We start from the raw sequence: 23,854 nt of genomic DNA on the forward strand, positions 1-23,854 counted from the left end.
AAAAAGAAAGGAAAAGGGAAAGAGCAGTTGACCAAAACAGAACAAAACAAAAAACATTAATTACAGTCACAGAAGTAAGCTTAGAGGAATGTTAGGTAGGATGGAATCAGATGGATCCATTTCATTTTTGTTCTGGGTTTATTAAAAGCAAAGAAAGCAAGTAGAAATTGGAGAGTAGAATAGAACTGAAATCAGGAAGATCAAGCAAAATTCCAAGCAAGACCATAAAAAAAAAAAAAAAAAAAAAAAGAACCATGATGAAATGTGAGGTAACTCTTGCCTTTATGAGAAGTCAGTGGGTACTCCAGTGGGCTCTTATTTTTCCCACATTTTAGCCCACCTGGATCTTTCTCCACAGTTCTTACCTGTGAGTCTTTGCCAGATACTGTTGATCTCACAACCTTAGAACATATCTGAAAAGTAGCAAGCAGAGGTGAGTGGTAAACTGGCCATGTTTTGATTTTTAAAGATTTACGAAAAAAAAAATTAAAAAAAAAAAATAAAGATTTGCTATTTTATCAGAGCCCCAAACCTGGAAACCGGTGGCAGTGGCTATCAGAAAAATCATCCTTTAAATTTTTTTTAAATGTTTATTTGAGAGAGAGAGAGAGAGAGAGATTGAGAGAGAGAGAAAGAGAGAGAAGGAGGTGGGGAGGGGCAGAGAGAGAGGGAGATACAGAATTCAAAACAGGCTCCAGGCTCTGAGGTATCAGCACAGAGCCCGATGCAGGGCTTGAACTTGTGAACCATGAAATCATGGTCTGAACTGAAGTCAGATGCTTAACCAACAAGCCACTCAGGTGTCCCATGTATCATCCTTTTAAAAGGCTTTGTCCTCTTAATCAGTTATCCAGCTCCAAGATATTCCTGGACAGTTCTTTAGGAAGAAGACTTGTGTTGGTTCTCATTCTCCCAGAGAGGAAGGCTGTTTATTTTTTTTTCTCTTTCCCTCAGAGGCTTCAATGGGGTCTCTTGAAGTCCATACACAGGGGTTTTCCAATTTTTTTTAATGGATCTCTTTCTGTTCAGAAGAAAACATACATAAATAAAACAGATAAAGCTTTTCTAGCTGAAGCAGGGTTTGCAGATGTTGGGATCTGGAGGATCCCCTAACTCTTCCTCCTCTCCCTGAGGCACCTTTGCTGAATACTAAGGCTCTTTGGAGGACAGTTTGAACACACTGCTCTAAAGTATTGGTTTTCCCATAATGACAATCAGTGTATAACAGCCTGAACACTCTACCCCACCTCCTCGATACCTCACTTAGCTCTTGATTGGTTGGTGTGTTCAATTCCTATGGTCATAAATGAAGGCACTTCTGGTATTGTAAACTTCATGATGATTTCGGTGTGTTCTGTTTTGTATACATACGATGAACCAACGAAATCCTGGTTGTCAAAAGAATAAAGACATTGTCCTTCAGTCTCCTGAAGTCAGCGGGTTCTGACTTGGTTTGGTTTAGCTGTGGGTATATAAATCAGCCTGTAGAAGACCCAAAGGTATACCCAGTTTTTTTTTTAATTTTTTTAATGTTTTTATTTATTTTTGCGACAGACAGAGACAGAGCATGAGCAGGGGAGGGGCAGAGAGAGAGGGAGACACAGAATCTGAAGCAGGCTCCAGGCTCTGAGGTGTCAGCACAGAGCCCGACACGGGGCTCGAACTCACGGACTGTGAGATCATGACCTGAGCCGAAGTCGGATGCTTAACCGACTGAGCCACCCAGGCGCTCCAGGTATACCCAGTTTTAAGCTCTTCCAGAAAATGAGTTTGTAATAGTGGGGAACCCAAGCCTATGAATAGAAAGGCATGCCATTCTTTGTATTGCAGTTCACAACACCCCTAGATCTCCAAAGGGTTCAAGACAAAAGTATGACTTTGTAGGTTATCCATCCAAGGATGGCAAAAATATTGTTACACTTTTCTACATTCTAAGCAGAAGCAGACTTTCCTCCCCAGATAGTTCTAATATGAAACCAAGGTTGCGGATCACTTCTATAAAGTAAGGACTAAGCAGGAATGTCAGAAAACATGTCTCCTGGCCTCATCTCATATTTGCACCTTTCTTCAGTAGACTTTGGCAGCATTTGAAATTTACCAGGGCCCTCAATAACTCTTTAGAGATTCATTATAATGAGGAAGAAGAAAAGGTAGGGATTTTAATAGTTTTACTGAGGCATTTATGAACTGAGAATAGTCATTTTTGTTCTCTAACTTATTTGTCTGTTTTTTCCCCTATATTTCAGATTTTCAGGGGTGGAGGGGATGCTGTAGAACTTTGAAATCAAGTCTAGTTATTTGCCTATGAGAAATCATGAGCAACTAACTATGTGTGATTTTCTAGAGTAAATATTTAGACCAGAAACAAAAATAGAACCAACATCTAGGCCAGAACCAAAAACAAGTCCATGCACAATGGAGCCACGGGGGAGACTGAGCATGTAAGTGGCTAGGAGTTAGCTCTTTAACTAAAGCAGAAAAGTTCTTACATCCTAGGTGAGAGGAGCAAATTCCAGACTCAGGAAAAGCTGCATTAACCTCACTGAGCCTCAGTCTTCTTTTGGGCAATGTCGTGTGGATACTTGTAGGAATCCTGGAATGTGTACATAAGTTGACATGTATAAATATTTAGCACATTTGGGTGGCTTTAATGCCCTTTCTTTTTGCTTATTCAGGACTCAGTCAGCTAATCAGTAACTAGAACTAGATTTTTAAATGTTTTTACTCCCCACCCCAGGGATAAATGGAAAAGCTAATTATTCTACAACTCTGGGTATTCACTAAACATTTAGACTTGATTAAAGTGGGAGGGGGGAACTACCAATGCAAATCATTCATTTGCCACTTAGGTATTTGCTAACAGCTCCCTTGTGCATGGGAGACCGCTTGATGTAGGAATAGGGAGGAGACCCAGAAATGCACAAGGCATTATCATTGTCCTCAAGTGGTTCCTGTGGTTTAAGAGAAATCAGACACCTATACAGTCCTAAAATGAAAAGTCCTTAAGTGCCTGAAGAGAGGCGCAAAGTGCTCTTTCACTTGGGAAAAGAGTAATTACTTCTGGCTAGGAGAGGTGAAGGAAGCTTTCATGACTTTGGCACTTAAGCTGAGAGCAGAGGAATGGGAAGAATTTGAACTTATGGAAATGAGTAAGAAAGTCATCGAGGGAACAGTAAGAGCAACCTGCGAGGCGAGAAAAGCCATGATGCAAAGAGCAGTGAATGGATTAGCTGGGACAGGGAGTGAGGGGGAAGGAAAGGGTATTTGATAAGTAATCATATACAATGCGTTCTACACTGTTCACAGCAGTGGTGTTAAGTGTGGTATTATTCCTGCTTTTACAGATGAGGAAATTGAGGCTCAGAGGGTTAAGTGATTTGTCCAAGGACAATATAAGACCAGATCCATGTCTGAAAATGTAAGATGGACAAGTAAACTAAGTTTAGAACAGAGCGACCCTTGATTGCCATAATGGAGAATTTGAATCCTATACTGTAGTTCAGCATTCAGCAAACATAGCTATGGCCCATGGGCCAAATTTGGCCCACTACAAGTTTTTATAAATAAAGGTTGTTAGAACACAGCATTTGCACTGCTGTTTGTTCATGTATTGTTTTAATGGTTCCTTTCACACTACAACAGCAGAGTTGAACAGTCGCAGAAATCATATGGCAAAAAGCGGAGAGGGAATGGGAAGATGGGCAAAGTGAGTAAACGGGAGTGGGAGATACAGGCTTCCAGTTATGAAGTGAATAAGTCACTGGAATAAAAGGCACAACATAAGGAATATAGTCAGTGCTATGTGATAGCATCGTATGGTGACAGATAGTAGCTGTACTTGGGGAGAGCATAGTATAATGTATAGAGATGTTGAAGCACTGTGTTGTACACATGAAATTAATGTAACGTCATGTGTGAACTAAAATAAAAAACGAGAATACTTAGGAGCGCCTGGCTGGTTTCGGCCCAGTTCATGATCTCGTGATTCATGGGACTGAGCCCCATGCTAGGCTCTGTGCTGACAGCTTGGGATTCTCTCTCTCTCAATCTCTCTCTCTCTCTCTCTCTCTCTCTCTCTCCCTGCCCTGCTCTCTCTCTCTTTTTCTCTCTCTCTCAAAATAATTAAATAAACTTAAAAAAATGAAAATACCCAGAAAAAATTATAGAAACTCAATATAAATTCCCTTTCACAATCTGAGGCACTGATCTTTTGATTATCTTTCAGCTGTTGTAAAAGGATCTAACACTCTGCATTCTTTTCCACTTTATAGATCAGCCTTAAAATGGAATAGACTATACTTTAAAAATTTTTTTTTCTAATGTTTATTTTTGAGAGAGAGAGACAGAGCATGAGCTGGGGAGGGACAGAGAGAGAAGGAGACACAATCTGAAGCAGGTGCCAGGCTCTGAGTGGTCAATACAGACCCCAACACAGGGCTCGAACTCACCATTAGATCATGACCTGAGCTGAAACCAGATACCCAACCAACTGAGCCACCCAGGTGCCCTTGGATGGACTATACTTTTAAGATAACGTACCTCAGCGTGCCTGGGTGGCTCAGTCGGTTAAGTGTCCAACTTCGGCTCAAGCCATGCTCTTGCGGTTTGTGGGTTCGAGCCCCACGTTGGGCTCTGTGTTGATAGCCCAGAACCTGGAGCCTGGTTCAGATTTGGTATTTCCCTCTCTCTCTACCCCTCCCCCACTCATGCTCTGTCTCTCTCTCTCTCTCTCTCTCTCTCTCTCTCAAAAATAAACAATAAAAAAATGTTTTTAAAAAGACAACATACCCTTAAAATCAACAACTTGATTTTATATATCTTAAATATGTAGTTTATCTAGCCTAAATGATCTATATTGGAATTGTCTGGGATATAGCTATTATTCCAATATTAAAGAAAAATAACTTGTCCTACAAAAAAAAATTAAAATATTTACTCTCTGGCCATTGCAGAAAACCTTTGCTAACCCTGGCTATAGTTGATTGAGAGTCACTAAAAGGTTTCAAGAAGGGAAGTGACATTCTCTGAGTTATACATTACCAATTGAGACTGCACTCATCAGTAGGATGGAGTGGGGGAGGAAGATCAATTAGAAGGCTAGTTCAGTAGTCTGGGATCTCATCCCTTGACTCCCTGACTTGTCACACTAGCCTTCCAGCAAGTCTCCCAACCAAAACGTTGAAGCTTAGAGATTTCAGGTGAGCAGCAACAATGAGTGAAGGGCACTGAGTGTAAGAAAGTCATCTGTGTGGACAAGCTGGTAGATGGCACCGCCTGACCACCTCAGGACTGCCATACGCCAGCAAGTGACAGGAAGCGCCACACTGAGAGGCTGAGGTGCAGACATGCCACTCTGTTGCTGTGCCTTCCAGTTGTGTAAGAGAGGTCAGAACGCTGACTTCTTATGTGAAGTCTCTGCATTTAAGAATGTTAGCAACTGAATTCAAAGTTACTTAAACCTCCTGTGGCTGATGAAAACTGAATCTCAGTTTATTTAAACCCTCTGAAGTTGATCACACTGCAAGACCTCTGCTTTGCAGTCTCTTCCCACGTGATTTCTAAAACCCTGATTCTTTGTCAGTTTCCTATGAGAAAGTCCGAGTGGTCTAGACAGAAGGCCAAACCAGTCACGGCATTCCTTAAGTCAGAGCCTAATCCAGACCAAGACCCTAACTCTCTTCAATTCTATAAAGGCTGAAAGAGGTGCAGAATCTGCAGGAGAAAAGTTTGAAGCTAGCAAAGATTGGTTCGTGAGATTTCTGGGAAGAAATCATCTCCATAACTTAAAAGTATGAGGTGAAGCAGCAAGGGCTGATGTGGAAGCTATAGCAAGTTATCTAGAAGAGCTAGCTGAGATCATTAATGAAGGTGGCTATGCTAAACCACAAGTTTTGAATGTAGACAACAATCTTCTGTTGGAAAAAAAGATGCCATCTAGAACTTTCATAGCTTGAGAAGAAAAGTCAGTACCTGGCTTCAAAGCAGAAACTGACTCTCTTGTTGGGGGCTTATGCAGTTGGTGACTCTAAGTTGAAGGCGATGTTCACTTACCATTCTGAACATCCTAGGACCCTTAAGAACTGTGCCATATCTGCTCTATCTGTGCTCTATAAATGGAACAACAAAGCCTGGATGATAGCACATCTTTTAACAAAATGGTTTGCTGAATATTTTAAGCCTGCCGTTGAGACGTACTGCTTAGAAAAAAAGATTCCTTTCAAAATATGACTGTTCATTGACACTTCACACGGTCACTCGAGCTCTGATGGAGTTTTACACTGAGATGAATGTTGTTTTCATACCTGCTAACACAACATCCATTCTGCAGCCCATGGATGAAGGAGTCATTTCAACTTCCAAGTTTTATTATTTAAGAAATATATGTTATAAGTCTTTAGCTGTCATAGATAGCTGAGGGATCTGGAGAACGTATACTGAAAACTTTCTGGAAGGGATTCATTATCTAGATGTCATTAAGAACATTCATGATTCATGGAAAGAAGTCAAAATATCAACATGAACAGGAGTTTGGAAGAAGTTGATTCCTGCCCTCATGGATGACTTTGAGGATTCAAGACTTCAGTGGAGGAAGCTGCTGAAAATTTGGTGGAAATAGCAAGAGAACCAGAACTCAAAGTGGAGCCTGAAGATGTGACTGAATGGCTGCAATCTCATGATAGAGTTTTAATACATGAGGAGTTGCTTCTTGCGGATGAGCAAAGAAAGTGTTTTTTGAGATGGAATCTACTTTTGAAAAAAATCATGTGAAGATTGTTGAAATGACAACTAAGGATTTAGAAAATTATGTAACCTTAGTTGATAAAATGACAGCAAGGCTCGAGAGGATTTGATTCAACTTTGGAAGAAGTTCTACTGTGGGTAAAATGCTATCAAACAGCACTGCATGCTACAGAGAAGCCATCCATGAAAAGAAGAGTCAGTTGATGTAGCAGACTTCATTGTTGTCTTATTTAAAAAAAAATTGCCACAGCCACCCCAACCTTCAGCAATTACCACCTTGGTCAGTCAGTGGCCATCAGCCTTGAAGCAAGACCCTCCGCCAGCAAAAAGATTACAGCTCACTGAAAGCTCAGATGGTTAGCATGTTTTAGCAATAAAGTATTATTTAATTAAGGTATGTACCTTTTTTAGAGGTAATGTTATCACTCAATAGACTGACGTATACTGTAAACATAACTTTAATTTTCATTGTGAAGCCAAAAAATTCATGTGACTCTCTTTATTGCAACATTCGCTTATTACAGTGGTGTTGAACAAAACCTGCAGTATCTCCAAGGTACGCCTGTAGCTTCTCTTATTTTATTTGGTTGAGAAATTTTTGCCATACCTACACCAAAGTTGAGCTTCTAGATAGGACTTTTGGAATCTGTGTTCAGATCTGAAAAATTAGAGTGAATTCTTTGGTTTGCTTTCAGGACACATCTTAATGATATTCCTGTGAGATAATATTTTGTGAATAACACCACCTACTTCACGTGTAGTCAGAAATTGTTGTCATGCATTCTTAAGAAGTTTCTTTACCTCTATGATGGGAGATTCCATAATGGCTATCCTTTATTGACCATTTGCTCTATACCTGGTATACTGTTTTGCATATATTCATTTAATCTTCACAATAAGATGTGGTTGATTTTTTTAAATTTTTTTTAACGTTTATTTATTTTTGAGACAGAGAGAGACAGAGCGTGAACGGGGGAGGGTCAGAGAGAGGGAGACACAGAATCTGAAACAGGCTCCAGGCTCTGAGCTGTCAGCACAGAGCCCGACGCGGGGCTCGAACTCACGGACCGTGAGATCATGACCTGAGCCGAAGTCAGACGCTTAACCGACTGAGCCACCCAGGTGCCCCAAGATGTCGTTGATTTTAATCTCAATTTTATAGATAAAGAAACTGAAACTGAAATTTAGAAAAGTCGATTAACTTGCTCTAAGTCTTCTAATAACTGCCAGAGTTAGAATTGGAATCAAGTCTAACTGATGCTGAAGCTCCTTGCACCAGCTGTGTCTTCTCCCAATCCTTTGTGACTTTCAAGAATACCCTTTGAAAAGGAGATGATAAAATGGAAGGCGAATGTTTGGAGAAGAGCAGGGTAGAATCACTGAGATCAGAGTTGTCCTGGGAAGTCCAGGGTGTATGTGACTGCCTGTAGTCTACAGAGCAGCCACTGAGCAGTAGTAAAAGGTTTGCAGTGGGGAAAGAACCTTAGGTTGGCTCCTCTCCTTCCTGCCTCCACACCCCCAACCGCTACCATTGCCCTGACATCCAGAGAACATGGAGAGAGGCTCCAAGGGATCTGGGCGTTGGGTAAGGGCATTGCTGAGCAGGAGCATGATAGAAGCCCAACTTTGAAGCAAGAGACCAGAATTCTCAATGGGAAAATGAACTACTAAAGCAAAAGATGACCCCCAAAAGCTCCCTAGAAGGTAGGGGGCATGGAGGGAAATAGTAACTCCAAACCATTTCATTGAAACAGTCACTGATGGGTGTGCTTTTTGAAAGCAAATCTTTCTGGAGAGAAGCCAAGAAGAGAAGATTCTGCAAACTGGGACCTCATTACAGCACCATCATCTTGGTTTGCAAATGCCCTACTAGTCGGAGTCTCCAATGCAGTCTGACCTGGATTTGATCCTTTCAGCGCATTCTCCTCTTGTGCGGGTACAGTCTTAGTTACTGCTGCAAACACAAATGTTTAGTGCGTGGTGTGACGTATACACTCAGACCTATGTCAGCGTTGAGAAGCGCCCATTCCTGGGCAGCTCTGAAGATGTATTTCTTAGGCTATATAAATCACTACTCATCTTTGTCTCATTTTTATTTCTTTTCTGATGCTCAGGTCAGCATGTCGAATTCATCGTAGCTAACTTGTGCATGTGGGCAGAGAGATTGGATTACCAACCATGTGTTTTAAGTAAATTGTGTAAAATTAGCTAAGTAAAGAAGTAAGGCACTCAACTATTTCTTTGATATTAAGCAAGTATGTGAGTAATATTGAGCAAAAGATTTTTATCAGAGGCCCTAAAGAAAAAGCACATTCAATTTTTTTAATGTTTGGGTTGCTGGATCTTTACTTAATCTTTAAAAAATATTTTTGAAAAAATGTTGAAAATAAACATACAAAAGACAATACAACACACCCATATTCCCACCGCGTGGAAGTAGCTATTAGCATTTTGCCACATATTCAATATTTTGTAATTAAAAAAATGAAGCATTACAGATAAAAGTGAAATTTTATTTGACATGTTACCTCCCAATGCCATTCTCGTCTTCCATGTTACTAGTGATAAACTCTATCATGAAACCAGTGAGTGGCTTTCCACTCTCTGTATACATACAGGCAGATGTTTGTATGTATGTTTATACACACACGCAGGCATCTATGAACAATATGGTTTTGCGGGTACTGTTTACATATGTGCACAGTGTAGCAGACTGCATGCTTGGTAACAACAGTAGGAAACCTATAGTGAGTGATTATGCTGTGCCTGGAGCTGCACAAGAGAGAGTCTCCATCCTTTCAGTGACTCTTGGCAGCAGCACTGTTGTTGTTATCCTCCTTTTAGAAAATGAAGGTTCACATGGGCGCCTGGGTGGTGCAGTCGGTTAAGCGTCCGACTTCAGCCAGGTCACGATCTTGCGGTCCGGGAGTTCGAGCCCCGCGTCGGGCTCTGGGCTGATGGCTCAGAGCCTGGAGCCTGTTTCCGATTCTGTGTCTCCCTCTCTCTCTGCCCCTCCCCCGTTCATGCTCTGTCTCTCTCTGTCCCAAAAATAAATAAACGTTGAAAAAAAAATTTAAAAAAAAAAAAAAGAAAGAAAATGAAGGTGCACAGAGAGGTTACTTGCCCAGGGTCACACAGCTGATTAATGGTGGGGCCAAGAATTAGTCCCACCATCACGGTCTGGAGCCCGAGCCCTTGACCATCATGCTAGATTGCCTCTTCGCTGTATCACTGTGCAGAATTCTTCACTCTCTCAATATCATGTTTTGGATATCTGTAATTGTTGATTTTGTAAATCTGGTTTATTTCTTTTCACAGTTGTGTTGTAAATCTGGTTTATTTCTTTTCACAGTTGTACCATACTCCATTAAGTGAGTATAGTATATAAGCAGCATTGCATGGGGGTCAGGACCTGTAAAATAGGAATAGTGAAAATATCGACCTCACAAGGCTGGGTGAGAATTAAATGGTTTAATTCAAATAAAGCAGGTAGAGTAGTATGTGGTACCGAGCAAGCATCCAATAAATGTTAGCTAGTATTACTTGCTATTATCATCTATCTGTTATTCTAATGAACATAATCACTAGGTTGTTTCCGGTTTGTCATTATTGCATATATTGCTCCAGAGAAAGCCCTGTGTCTGTATACGAAGGTTTCATTTGGTTATCTCCCTAGAAGAGGAATTGATGACTCGTATGGAGTGCATGTTCTCAGTTAAACCTGGTATTGCCAGAGCCAGCTATACTAATCTCCACTCCTCCCTAAATGCACTGTGCAGAGGTTCCCTTCTCCCCACAGCCTCAGTAAGAGTTGATATTATCTGACTGCTGGGTGTGCAAATTTGATGACATAATTCATATACTATGAAGTCCACCCTTGTTAAAGTGTGCAAGTCAGTAGTTTTTAGTATCTTCACCAGTATGTGCATCCATCACAACTACCTAATTCTAAGAGAAACCCCTTAACCCATTAGCAGTCATCCCCACTGTCCCCCATGCTGACCCCTACTTGCTCATCTGCTTTCTTTCTCTGTAGATTTGCCTACTCTGGACATTTCCTATAAGTGGAATCGTGTGCTTTGTGGATTGTTGAGGTTCATCCGTGCTGTAGCATGTATCAGCACTTCACTCTTTTTCACGGCCCAGCAGTACTCCACTGTGTGAACGTACTGCATTTTGTTTGTCTGTTTCGGTTGTTTCTACCCCTGGCCATTATGGATAACATTGCTATAAACATTTATATGAAAATTTTGGTATGAACATATATTTTCCTTGTCTTGGATATACATACATATTTATATACCCAGCCATGGAATTGCTTGGTCCTTTGGTAACTATGCTTACCATATTGAGAAACTGACAAAGTGGCTGCACCATTTTGCAGTCCCTTCAGCCATGTCTGAGGGCTCCAATTTCTCCGCATCCATACTGACATTTGCTACTTTCTTTTTAATTCTCACCATCCTAAGGGATATGCAAATATCTCATGGTTTTGATTAGCATTGCCCTGATGACTAATGATATTGAGCATGTTTTCATCGGCTTGGTAGCCTTCGTATGTCATCTTTGGCCTATTTTTTCATTGGGCAGTTTGCCTTTTTATTGGAGTTATTGGAGTTCTCCGTGTGTGTGTGTGTGTGTGTGTGTGTGTGTATTCTGAATATAGGTCCCTTATCAGATATATGATTTACAAATATTTTCTTCCATCTTGTGGGTTGTCTTTTCACTTTCTTGATATGAATTGGTATATTTTAATATTTGTAGTTTTCATATGTTTCCTCAAACTTGAGTTTTCAAAGTTGTCTATTATCTGCTGACTGGATCACAAGCCAGAGAGCCCACGTAAGTGTCTATCAGAGTAAAGTGTATGCATCTAGTATTCCCCAGATCAGAAGACGCTCCTGCATTGGTCACAGAAACAGATTTTCTGAAGTCATCTATGTGAGCCTCTCAGCCAGTGAAGGAAAGTCAGTTTTAATAACGTAGAAAACATGCCTTCACACCTAATTAGTGTTTGAATTTGATAATCAAAGGCACCGAGAAACTATTCCTTGTATTTCCAAACTGCCAGTTGGTTAAAATTCAAAAGCATTTGGATTCCTGTTTAACCTGGCCTCTTCCTTTTTTTTTTTCTTTCTCCTCCTCCTCTCTTCACCTCCTCCTCCCTCCCCCCTCCCTGTTTTGATTTCAGATTGAAAATGGCTCAGGAATCCGTCAGCAAGTTGACGTCAGAGAAGAAAGTGGAGACGAAGAAAATCAATCCCACAGCTAGTCTGGTGAGATGCATTTTTCAGCCTAACCTCAAGATTTTTCATTATAACTGAGGTGTATCCAGGAATGTGTCTGAATTTAAAGGACAAAACTCAGAGGAATGAGCAGTATCCAGATTCTCAGTCCCCATCGCAGATTAGTTTAGGTAAGAAGGAATATAGGGGAGCAGGGAGCGAGGAGCAAAACACAGTTTCTTGTGTTCTCCCAGCAGACTCAACAAAGATGGTTTCCTGGTGGAGCAAATTTAGTCACTTGCCATTTTACACCCTTCCACACCCCATGCCGACATCCCCCTTATCTCAAAGCGCCTTTGTCCCAAAATGTTGAGGCATTTAAGAAAGGGGTAGAGATTATGCTCTTTAGATAACTGGGAAAAGCGAGATGCAAAAAGATACAGCCTACCTAGGGTCACTTCCCAAATGGATAACAAAAACCTGGCACAGAGTCTTGGTGCCTGACATCCTCCCTGGCCTCGAAACTTGGAGTCTAGTCTGTGAGGGGAAATTGTCCTCCATAGTCCCATTCGGGAAGGTTCACAGTGTAGCTCTACCTATACGTTAGAAACACTAGTCAGAATAGCTAAATGGTTAGGAACTCAAGGTGTTAGGGTTCAAATCCCAGCTTAGCCACTTACTAGTTATAAAACCTGAGTGAAATCACTTTGCTTCTTTCTTTTTGGTAAAAAGAGAGAAATAATACTTCTTTTGCTTTAGGGTTATCTTGAGGAAACTGAGAGATGTACAAAGTGCCTGATAATAAGAGCTTAAAAATGTTAGCTGTTTTTCTTGTCATTACCAATTTTGGCAGCATTAGTTGGCCCTGCCCTGGAGAACAGCAATGAGTGTGCTCTCTTGAAGAGAACACTCTCCTCAGTTTGATTTTCAGACCCTACCTTCTCTGTCTCCTGGTGTCCCACAGCTACTCATTTTTATCCTTTTCAGGTACTTGTACCATTTGCCAGCTACTTAAAATTTTTTGGCCATCTAAGTGAAATTTCATTTTATTAAAGCAAGATTTTTTACGTTGATTAATTGTGGTATCTCTCATAACAACCCTATCAGGAGCTAAATGAATGTTGGGTGAGAAGTGGGGAAGTCAGAGTCATCGGACTCTATCAGGGAAAGCCTCAGTCAGAGCACATAGCTCCCCCCCAATGGGCACATCCTCTGTGCCCATTTGACAACGTATTCATTACCTGCACTTGTATGATTTTTGGTGGCAGTGAGCTCAACCCTGATTTTTGTCTTCCTCCTTGGTCAGCCTCTACCCCTTTCACCAGCCCTCTTGTTTGGGCCTGTGTCTTGACTTTTACAGCCAAACCTTATTTCTAGAGGCACAGAATGGATTCAGCCCTGTCAGTGGGTTTAGTGTGGAAATTTTTTTAATAGGTGACCTCCACTGTGAGTTAGCTCCCAGTTGTGATCTTCAACTTGTCTTTTGTTGTTGTTTATTTGGGTGGAAATTAGGCAAGAGCTTGCAAACTGATTCCTTATTCAACTTCATAGGTCAAAGTTGAGATCAAAACGCAGGATGGGTGTTTAGAAATCACCAGCGTAAGTTTACATGTAGGCCAGTTTAGTAATTCAGTGCGTCGCATCTCATAGATTACAAGCAGATGAGGATCTGCTCCCAAGAGGCCTCTCTGTGCAAAACAGTACACCTCTTCCATTTCTTTTTTTTTAGCCTTTTATTTGCCCACCTGAAGAGCAGACAGACCCATTCTCACTATGCTTAGTATTTTACTCCTCTGAAGTCCTAGAAACAGTGAGGGCCCATGTTCTGTTGTGTGGTTTCTTATTTGTATTCATATCTTGCCAGTGCACTTTGATGTCCTTCTTTAGAAGGCTGTCCCTGGGAAGGAAGCTCTGGGGGAGCAGAGAAGAACATCCATGGCAAATAGGAGCTTCCTCCCTGCTGTGTGGATTAAATCTGCTCATCTTCCCTTCTACACGGCCTTTGTTTAGTATTGCCAAGTTGACCGTGTGCAGATGGTTTCAACTTGGAAATGGTGATTTGTTTCATATCTAGCCTCTTCCGAAACGATTTCGTAGGCATTCCCTATTTCCATGAATAGACTGACCACTGGGGTAGGAGGAGTCTTTGAGTGACACTGCAACATTAGGACCTTTGTCACAGAGGAAGAGAACAGCACAGCCTAGCATGGTGAAAGGTCAGTATTTTAGGTGGATATAATTGATTGATTAGCTGGTTATTCATTGTTTGTTTTTGGAAAGTAACAGTAATAGGGTGGGAGGAGTAGGTAACTGAGGATTTCTGGAAAGAGGGATAGAATGACTCGCATTTCTCGGGCATTGAGTACAACACTGTTCATCATTTTAGACCAACGCTTTGAGAAATTTACCAAAATCTGAGAAAGATAAAAATTTAGAAAAAAGAATGATAATAAACTCATTTTTCCCCCTCAAAAAACAGAAGGAAAGACTGCGTCAGAAGGAAGCCAGTGTGACCACCAACTAATACAGAGACATATGAAAATGATGGCAACGCGATGTATTTTCTTTCATGGTCCTTTGCAACACCGGTGCTGCAGGAAGTTCTTGAAAGATACGTCACCAAATGTTTGTTTTGCTCATCTCTTTCTGAGGTCATTGCAGTGAGCACCCCGTGCCTTTTTAAGGAAGTCCCCTGCTAGGCCACAGGAACAATGAGAAACTGTTTACAGGACCATTGCAGGAATATTGATTATTCTCTCTCTAGAGGTCCAGAGTCACTCCATTACAGGACCAGAAGAAATACCAAGATTTTCCAAGTATCTTTAAAAGCGGTGATTTCAAGCTTTCTAACCGAAGCTTGATATATACAAACTTGTGACAGAAGAAAAGGATCTTTTATGACAATTGCCGTGCAAGAACTTAAGCCTTGATCCTTGCATACTGCTGCTTTGACAATTGATCTTAATTTTCATCCTGTTCCAGGAAGATCCTGAAGCACCTTTCTCACCAAAAATGTGGAGCTTACCAAAACTATATTTAAGAGGTCCAAGACTATGTATTTTCCAGAAGAGAGAAATGGTTATTTGTTTGTTGTTGTTGTTGTTGTGGTTGTTGTTGTTATTCATATAATTGAAAGGATAGAAGATGGAATTATACATGGGTGGAAAAGAAATTATGATACAAGGAGTTGACATCAGCTATTAAGCAAGACCCATTCTTTTGTCTTTCTAGAAGCTTGCTGTGGTTTCCTTGCCCAGCAGAAATTCTGCACCCTAACTTCTGGAAAAAACAGGGATAACCAAGCCAGCACAGGCTTGGAGGTCAAAGTACCTGCTTGGGCAAGCGATCCAGTAACAGCAGATTTGACATTTCAGACTGTTCGTGAGTGAGTGGATAAGGCCACGGTGACATTGAGCTCAGCTCTGCATCGTGTTCTGGGACTGTGTGCATGTGGCTGTACCTCTCCCACCAACCTCAGGAGGCAGTTTCCAGACAGGAGAGCAAATGCTACTTTCAGTCTTTCACCATGACCTCAACCAACAGGCCTGTGACCTAGGCTGTAGCAAGAGTCTTTGATGTCAAAAAAATTAAGAGCATAAAAAAAGTTCTTTACATCAAAATGAAAAGAAGATGATTACATTAATACTAAGCTTTGAGTGTAATATCACACACAGGCAGCTCTTTCTGACCCTGGGAGCCCGTAAGACCACTACCCCTTGAGTCATAAGGGAAATGATCTTGGATCTCTCCCCTGCTGCTTTTTTCCTTATGCCACCTCTCTTTGAATCTATCTTGTGAGAGGAGAAGAGAAAGGACTGGACGTGAATTGAGAATAATATCAAAGACTATCCATTTTGGGCCTTGAAGGGAAAGAGGTCTAAGCCTTCTCCTTCAGTTGGTGGAGGACAGTCTAGAGGGGGGTGAGAACCTTAAAACCCTTCCTGATCGGGCTGCCATCTGTAGCCTTGCCCCTTAACCCAGGCTCTTCCCAGAACCTCTCAACTTGCTAGGTGCCTGAGTGTCCACCCAGGACTGCCTGCCAATCATCAGCCCCCTCAGGGACCCCCTAATATAATCAGCTAATTGAATCAGCACTGTATCCTAATATAACGCAGTCAGGATCAAATCAAATCACAGAAGCCATATTTGTTCAGGTGCTAACCACCTTCTCTAATAATTCAAAAGAAAGGAAAATGGGAGCACTGTTGGGGTTTTTCGTTTGTTTTTGTTTTTCCAATTCAAAATAAGAGATGAGACCAGCAAAACCAAAAGGCTGGTAAAGAACTTCCATTACTAAAAGGAGTTGCTTATGAGCAAGAAACTTTTCATGCTGCTTTCTTAAGTTGTTTCTGTTCATTTTCACTTAACGCTGAAGAAAATCTAAGGAATTCATCGATTTAAAACAAATTCCACTTACAGTCATCCTGTGCCCTGTGACATTCCTTCTAGTATTATCGTGCAAAAGAAAAGTGCCTGTTTTGTCCTTGCCTTGGGGATCAACTTTGAGTTCAGTGAGATCACGTCTAGATCCTCATGGGTCCCCATAGAGTTGATGAACGAGAGCAGCAGGGACTTTCAATGGAGTCACTGTGGGCCACTTCAGGTCTCTAAGGAAGATGCTCACAAGAAAATCACTGACAGTAAACAGGACTGTTTGTGGCCACACAACCCTGTAAGAACATGCTCTCAGGGAACCAATGCTGAAGAAGGAGGAGTGGAAACATTTAATGTGATACACAAATGCAGCCCAAGTTGGATTCAATCCACATGGACAGAGTCGAATTGGCAGTAAAATACCTATTTCTAAAGATTGTACTTTGCCTGCTCTGTTGGGGAAACCTGGTGATTCTGTCACACTACTCAAATATAGTAAGTTATTGTATCAAGACACTAGGTCAGAATCTCCATTATTCTCACCCATTTTCAATCCTGCATTTTGTATCTGGGTGCCGCCTCCCAAGTTCACACATGTACTGTGGTGTTGGCACAGCCTTTGTTTCTAACGTAAGTTGATGCTCAGTAAAGGTTTGCAAGAGCTTGTTCAAGTTGGGCCATCTAAAACAACCTGGAGCCCCTTGAAATAATCCCCCTAAAATGCAACTGAGATGATGTTAAATGCAACTTTTCATGGAGAGAAAGTGGTTAGTGCACCGCTTACGCAGCTTGAGCATTTTAGGCATGCGGGTGTAAGTGGCTTTTCTAAGCACAGCCTTCCCCAAACTAGAGGGAGAGTGGCCAGTGTTGCTACTCTATGTTTAAACAGATACTCATACCCAACTTTAGTAGTCAGATTCTGACAAACCTTGACTTATGAGCAACATCATCTCTTCCTAGCCAAGAGTCATTACATCTGAGAGCATAGTTGGTTGGATCACAGCTTGGTTTCTTGCATGAGTAACCTGCAATCCTCATCTAGCATACAAGTATATCATATATTACACTAAAGCATGGTATAAACATGTCAGGTAAAAGGCATCAGGCCTGTGAGGTGTCAAAGATCAGGTTAGAAGGGGATGTGCTGTATGGCTTTTAACACAAGAGGCAGCTTAACAATTGGGGTGGGGAGGGGCACGGAAAGGGAAAAGTGTAGCCAAGCAGAAATAGATGATTATGATGATGATGGACCTGCTGCCTTTTGAATCCTTGAGTTGACACCTATGGTGTCTCTTCAAATGCCCGCTGCAAGTACTTAGGAATAATGAAAAAAAGTATTTCTGAAATCTGGGAAGTAGAATAAGGAAACTCGGTGGTGGAAAGGTGTACTAGCCAAAACAAACTGGCAGCATGGTCAAGGAACCAATTGCCAGATTGGGTGCTAGACTTGGACCCCTGCCTGTCCCCCAATAAGCACAAGTACTGAGGCCCCCTTTGGCACCTCTTTTTTTTTTCCTAAGAACCATAAGGAAAGGCATTTCCTAAATGAAAAGCTTATATGCTGCTGGTGAAGAAACTGGAAAAACTGAAGGAAGGAATATAACTCTGTGGTGGTATTGGAAACCTTCCACAAGATATGGAAGTCATTGCTATGGTTCTTGCAAGGACCATGATTGGACGTAGCAGGAGAGACGTGTTATTTTTGGTAAATATTTGCCTGTTGGCCTGGGATTGTACATCTCTCCATAGATTATACTGTATGCAATGGGGGCCTTTTCATTTTAATTATTGCTTTCATGAATATTGTATTTTGTCACTTTCGTTTTTGCTTTTCCTTTGCCTGATGTCATGGACACAGATCATTGCACACAGCATTGCATGCAGCAGCATGACAGACAGCATCTAATCTGAATATCAAGGGGAATTAGCAGTGCAGACCTGTGAGCTTTCCCAGTAACCAGACTGTAATGTTAACAGGGAAAATTCTTCATTCCCCAACATCTTAAATCGGCTTATTTTGTAGTACTCTTCCCTCCCTCAAACAAAGATAAAACCAACGTGGGGCTTTCTGTGTTGAGCAGAGGAAAGAAGTCCAAAATATATAGCTTCCCCCCCCAAAAAAAATCCAAATATCAAATATTATCATTTTATAAAGCAGTTTAGATTTGTGCATAATTTTCGTTGATTCTGCCTGTTCTAATCAGAAAACAAAAAAATGACTGAAAGCTGGAAAGGAAAGAAAAAGCATCAGCAGATTTGGTAATCCACAAATTAGTTTATTAGTTTCTAAAACACACACAAAATGGACATACTGTAAATTCCAGTGTTGTGGAATTCCTGAGCACAAAAACTTGGAACAGCTGTGAGAGCTGATGAGTGTGGACAGAGTAAGAGCTGTCTGTGGCCTGCTTGAGACTTTTGCCTCAACCAGGCAATTTTTAGAGTGTGGATTCAAAAGAGTGTAGGATTGCCCTGAATAGTTTTTTAAAAGCCACATACAAGGAGAAGTAGTGTGATCCAATGGAAGAAGTAGCCAGACCATTACAACACCCTTAGTCTGGGTTCTTTTTAGAGCAGTTGATAAATGTGTGGAGCATCTGGAAGGTCGTCAAAACCACATTTCATATATTAGATATCCTACCTTTAGGAACAATTCAGCTGAAGAAAGCAAACTGAATAAAGAAATGAACTCTCATTCATGTCAGCTACTTTGTCATCATGAAGAAGTCTGCAACACAAGAGAAGTCTTGCAGCCAAACTGATAGTATTTAATATTTGAAAACTCTGAATCATTTTTAGCCTTTCCAAAGTGCTCGTTACTTGTTGGGTATATTTACATTTTCTACCTATAGAGAAATCTAGCCACTTGGAAACTTCTCTGTTGTTGGTGCAAAAGTCACTTAAAGAAAAGCACCTTCAGAAACTGGCCTCAGCATAGCTGGCTGCTGCAGACTTGCCTAACAGTATTAACAACCCCATCAGCAATTGAATCCAGGCATAACTAGGCTCTGTTACTCACAGCTGTATGTGACCGAGAGGCCCATTTTGTGGCATTGCTGCACACCCGTCGGTTGTTGACACCTTATTAGAGGCACTGAATGTTAGTTTCACAATTCTTTATTTTCCTTCCCAAGGAGTGGGCAATCTACCAAACCTTCCCAAATCGACTCTTTGCTGGGAAGTAGTGAATTCAAGAGCATTTTAACATGCAAGCGTGAAGCCAGTTCAGTAGCCTTATTTGTGCCAAGACTCTTAATCAACACTGTGATATAAACCTAGCATTTGGGAAATTTGTGTAGTTGACAACTTAATTGGAAACGTGAAGATATTAAAATGGCAGCTAGCTAACTCTGTCGCTCAAAGCCCCCATGCAGCTTCTACCAATAGAGACATTAAGGGAGCAAATCAAGCCTCATTCAGCAGGCCAGCTGTCCTCAAGTAGAGCTTATCAGGTTCTTTTCCCCTCTACTCCAGCCCCTCTCTCAACCAGCCTGGTGATAACCAGTAACACAAAAAACCTTTTCCTTGTCATCGTCTCCTCTAATGGTTCACTTCAGTCTAGAGCTCGGATGAACTCTGAACGTCATTGCATATTACATCTATGAAGTACTTGTTCATAAACATCATTTCCATTCTATGATCTGGGGAAGACAGACTTAATCTCATTTTTTTAAAATAGGAAAGTTGTAGCTAATGCCATTAATTTATCCTTCTGCATTCCATCTATGCTCATAAAATTTTCTGTGTTTTTTTTTTAAATCTTCTCTCAAGCACCTGTCTGCCTCTTTTTCTAAAAGCTAATCCAAATTCTGTGAGCTAGTTTTTTTTTATGCTTTGTGTGAAATTTGATAGCATTGGGCTAGCAAAATGCAAATGAGCCCATAATTTCCAGCCAGAAATTCACCTCCAAAGAATTTGGCATTCTTCTCCATGGAGTAAACAAGCTTCTAACATATTTAGGCTATTTTGTAGGCTGAGCATTTCCCTAAATTCTACCTGTGCAGATACCAAGGGGGACTCTACTCTGTCTTTGAAACTGTAAGGATGTCATACGAGAGAATGAATATTCCTCCCCACACATAGTGAGAGCCGCCAATATGTTATCTTATGCTTATACTGAGTATAAGCATAAGATCTCTTCCAGAGCTTACTTCTATTCTTGTCTCGTGAAACAAGTGTGTTTTTGTTTATTCATCTGGGTCAGCTTTCCAAAATGAAAGGCTAGTCCCACAGACATCTGAGTATCCAGGGAAATTGCTCTCTACCTCCGTATGGCATGGACAATAAATGTGTTCAGGAACAGACAACTCTCTGGTAACTAACTCTTGGGATGGATTTTGAATTCCAGGTTTCTAGGCAATGCATAAAAATGGGTAAAGAGCATTTGAAAATTGTACTACTCTTCCCAATTAGAGGCTGGAAGGAGATTCAAAATCATTACATTTTAGATGGGTTTGAGTGAACTATAAACAGCTCATTGTTTTTCCCTTTCTTCTTGGCAACTTGTCCCCAACTGTAATCTTACTTTTCATATCTGACCAACAAGGCGTAAAAAAGGCGATTTCAGCCCCACTGAGACCGCACTCTGCGTAATCCTCCAAAGACATCCATTTCCTTTGGAAACAAATCTGTGAATGAGGGGGAAGGTGGTGCAATTCTCCTATTTGTCCGGAGTGACACATGGGATTTTGGGGTCTAGCACCAAAAGGATAGGTTTATACGAAATCATTAATTTTTCAATTCTGTAATTCTTCAGTTTCTCAAGGCACAAAAAATACTGTTAGCAAAAGGTACAATCTTCAGCAAATATAGGCATTAAGAAAAAAGAACTCCCCTTTAAAGAAGCAATCTAAGATACTCCTAAAAAGGCAGAAACTTTTAAAATTAGAAATTGAATAATTTTTGAGAGAAAACATGTCACTGATTCACCATAGTTTTTTCCTCTCGTTGATTTTTCATTTAGACTAGCGTGGGAAGCAGGGTGCCCTGGACTTTGATTTAGGGGATCGTGCTTTGGCCAGGAAAATCAGCATCAAGCTGCATGCCCAGAACCTAAGTGAAATCAGTCAGCTTCCTAATAGGAATCAGGCCTAACAAATGGAGGTTATTTCAAGTCCTTTAGGGCTTAATTTTCTTAGTGACACCCTGGACCCCAGATGCTGCTTCCTAACATGCATTTGATGTATGAGGTTGTGTCTCCTATGGCCCTGGGACATTGCAAGCGATGGGTTGTGGGAGAAGAGCAGGAGATGGGAGGAAGGAATGTTTGAACAGGGCCAAGAGGCAATGTTTTGCTGATACAATGCATTGTGAGGGGGCTGGTGATTTTTGCCTTGCTTGTGTCATTGGCAGCCTTTCAGGGGAAGCTCCAGGAATCTGTATGAGGCAAATGAGAGCGCTCAATATCTTATACTCGTCAGTGGCTGACAGTGTGCTGGAAAAGCAGGTACTGTAGTGAAAGTGGCCTATGCTTGCTGAGATGACTCTTACATTTCAGAATCATTCTGATGAGGCTGGCTGTGCACAGGTCTTCCTGTTTTCTCTACGCCTGTCCAAAAGTCATTTTGGCACTTAGCTTCGTTTGACTTTCCTCACCTCGATACTTGTGCTCCGGCCCGCCCCCCCCCTCCAAATCCCACAGCTTTTTCCCTGCCTTTACCTTTTCAGTTTCTGCAGGACCCAGCATTTTTACCCCCTCCGTCCCCTCAAACCCAATGCGCTGCTCCCCAGCCCTTTGGACAGGGTGCTTTGCTGTCACCAAGTGAGACACAGCGCTGTGGCTGCCTCTTGTTAATGTCAGCATCACCTCATCACTTAGGCAAAGAGGGGAAAATCCATAAAAGAGATGGAAAATACATTTCTTTTTCGTTTATTTGACTTTATTTTAGGAAGGTTGAGGGGAAGGTTCTAGTCCTTTTCAGTTTCTCAGATTGTACTTTAAAACCGTCTAATTAGGGACCATTCTTTGATAAATTATAAATCTGCCCAGGTCACCATCTATGAGGCATAAAACCAAATTTTTGAATCCGAAGTAACTTTTCTGTGCTGCTGGACAAATTGACTTAATTCTGTGCAAACAGTTTGAATCATAGGCTTTCTATTGCCACCCCATTCTTACTACCACTCATGATCCAAACAGCTACACGAATCTGGATCAGGATGTTGACAATGTGTGGTATTTTCAGATCAACGGTAACTGTTACACTGTTGAAAGTGCTTAAAAAGAAAGTATAAGCATGTGCTAAGCAGTCAATCTTTTGACCTGGAAATATCTTGGCTTTTCTGTTTAATTAAATATTAGATCAATCTATAGATAACAACCTTAAAGGATTTTAAACAATAATGAAGACAGTTTGAGAAATGAGACGGCACTTTAAAGACATGAAACCTTACATTACATGCTCTTGGATATTTTTTAACGTAATAAGCTAATTCAATTCAGGTATCTTTTCCCCTTTAAATTTTTAAAAATATGTATTTCTAATTTGTTTGCATATTTAATTTTGTCAAAGCTGAGAAATGCTCATTAGTTGGATTTGTAAATGTCATTTGCAACCAAATGAAGTATTTATTTTTAAAAAGAAAGGATGAAGGAACCAATATTGATTTGTACATAATGAAAACTTATGTGTGTGTCTCTCTCTATATATATATTTTCCTCCTTGACACTATTTGGTCACCATCTCAAGTGTATTTTTGTACATAATATATATAGGTTAGAACATGTAGATTGTCTATTCAAAGAATCCTATCTCTGTGATAGATTATATTTATCCTAATCTGTTGATACCTCTGTTAATTTGTTTTAAGAGATAGAACTCTATTTTTTGGAATTTGCAGAGAACTGCATTCATGGCTTCCAAATGTAAATATGATGAGGATATTTTAATAAATCTTGGTTTCATGTCTGTTGGGTGTGTTGTGCAAATTTATTTTCAGGAGACGTTTCAGGACAATCTCCCAACAGTACTCTCACGTGGTGAATGCCAGTCCTCTCTGACGCTCATTACTGCTCAAGTACAGTATTACTGAGCTGCAAGAACTGGGTCTTGGTAAGTCCATCATGTTTCCTTCTTCCTCCTCTATCCACCCCACCAACAGTGGGCAATCTAGCTAGGCATTCAAGGCTAACACCAAACAGACAAACCCAGCCAGGCATTGGCTCAGCGAGGCTGACCCAAAAGCAATACTTCCTGAAGATGAACTGCCCCAGCTGGGAGCATATAGGCAGAACCACAAGTATTGGTGACTTCAGGTTGTGGGTTGGTAAACGATTATACTAGAGAAACAGAACAGAAATATAACTGTATTGTGTTCTAGCACTAAGCACAAGGTACGAATTCTTTTCAAGCAATGGTATGACACATGCAAATATTTGTGAAGGAGAAACTAAGACTTGCAGCAGAGTACTCGTCCATTTAAATAAACATGTGATTGTGTGGTTTTAACTGATTGATTTATTCAGTGTTCCTGAATACCACACACTCTTAAGTTCTAGAAGTTTGCTGAAATAT

At 40.9% G+C, this 23,854-nt stretch overlaps 1 protein-coding gene across 6 annotated transcripts in view; it reads left to right on the forward strand.

The window, feature by feature from the left end:
• Positions 1 to 23,248, forward strand: part of FMN1 (formin 1) — a 435,508-nt gene extending 412,260 nt beyond the window's left edge. For all 6 annotated transcript variants that reach the window (XM_040492211.1, XM_040492210.1, XM_040492209.1 and 3 more), the window contains 2 exons: positions 11,933 to 12,017; positions 14,446 to 23,248. In XM_040492211.1, coding sequence (XP_040348145.1) covers positions 11,933 to 12,017; positions 14,446 to 14,490 — 130 coding nt within the window. In that variant the 3' untranslated portion in view covers positions 14,491 to 23,248. The remainder of the gene's footprint in view (positions 1 to 11,932; positions 12,018 to 14,445) is intronic.
• Positions 23,249 to 23,854: the final 606 nt, after the last annotated feature.

This window comes from Herpailurus yagouaroundi, unplaced genomic scaffold (assembly GCF_014898765.1).
Source record: "Herpailurus yagouaroundi ecotype Mexico unplaced genomic scaffold, PumYag 184, whole genome shotgun sequence".
Classification (NCBI taxonomy): Eukaryota; Metazoa; Chordata; class Mammalia; order Carnivora; family Felidae; genus Herpailurus; species Herpailurus yagouaroundi.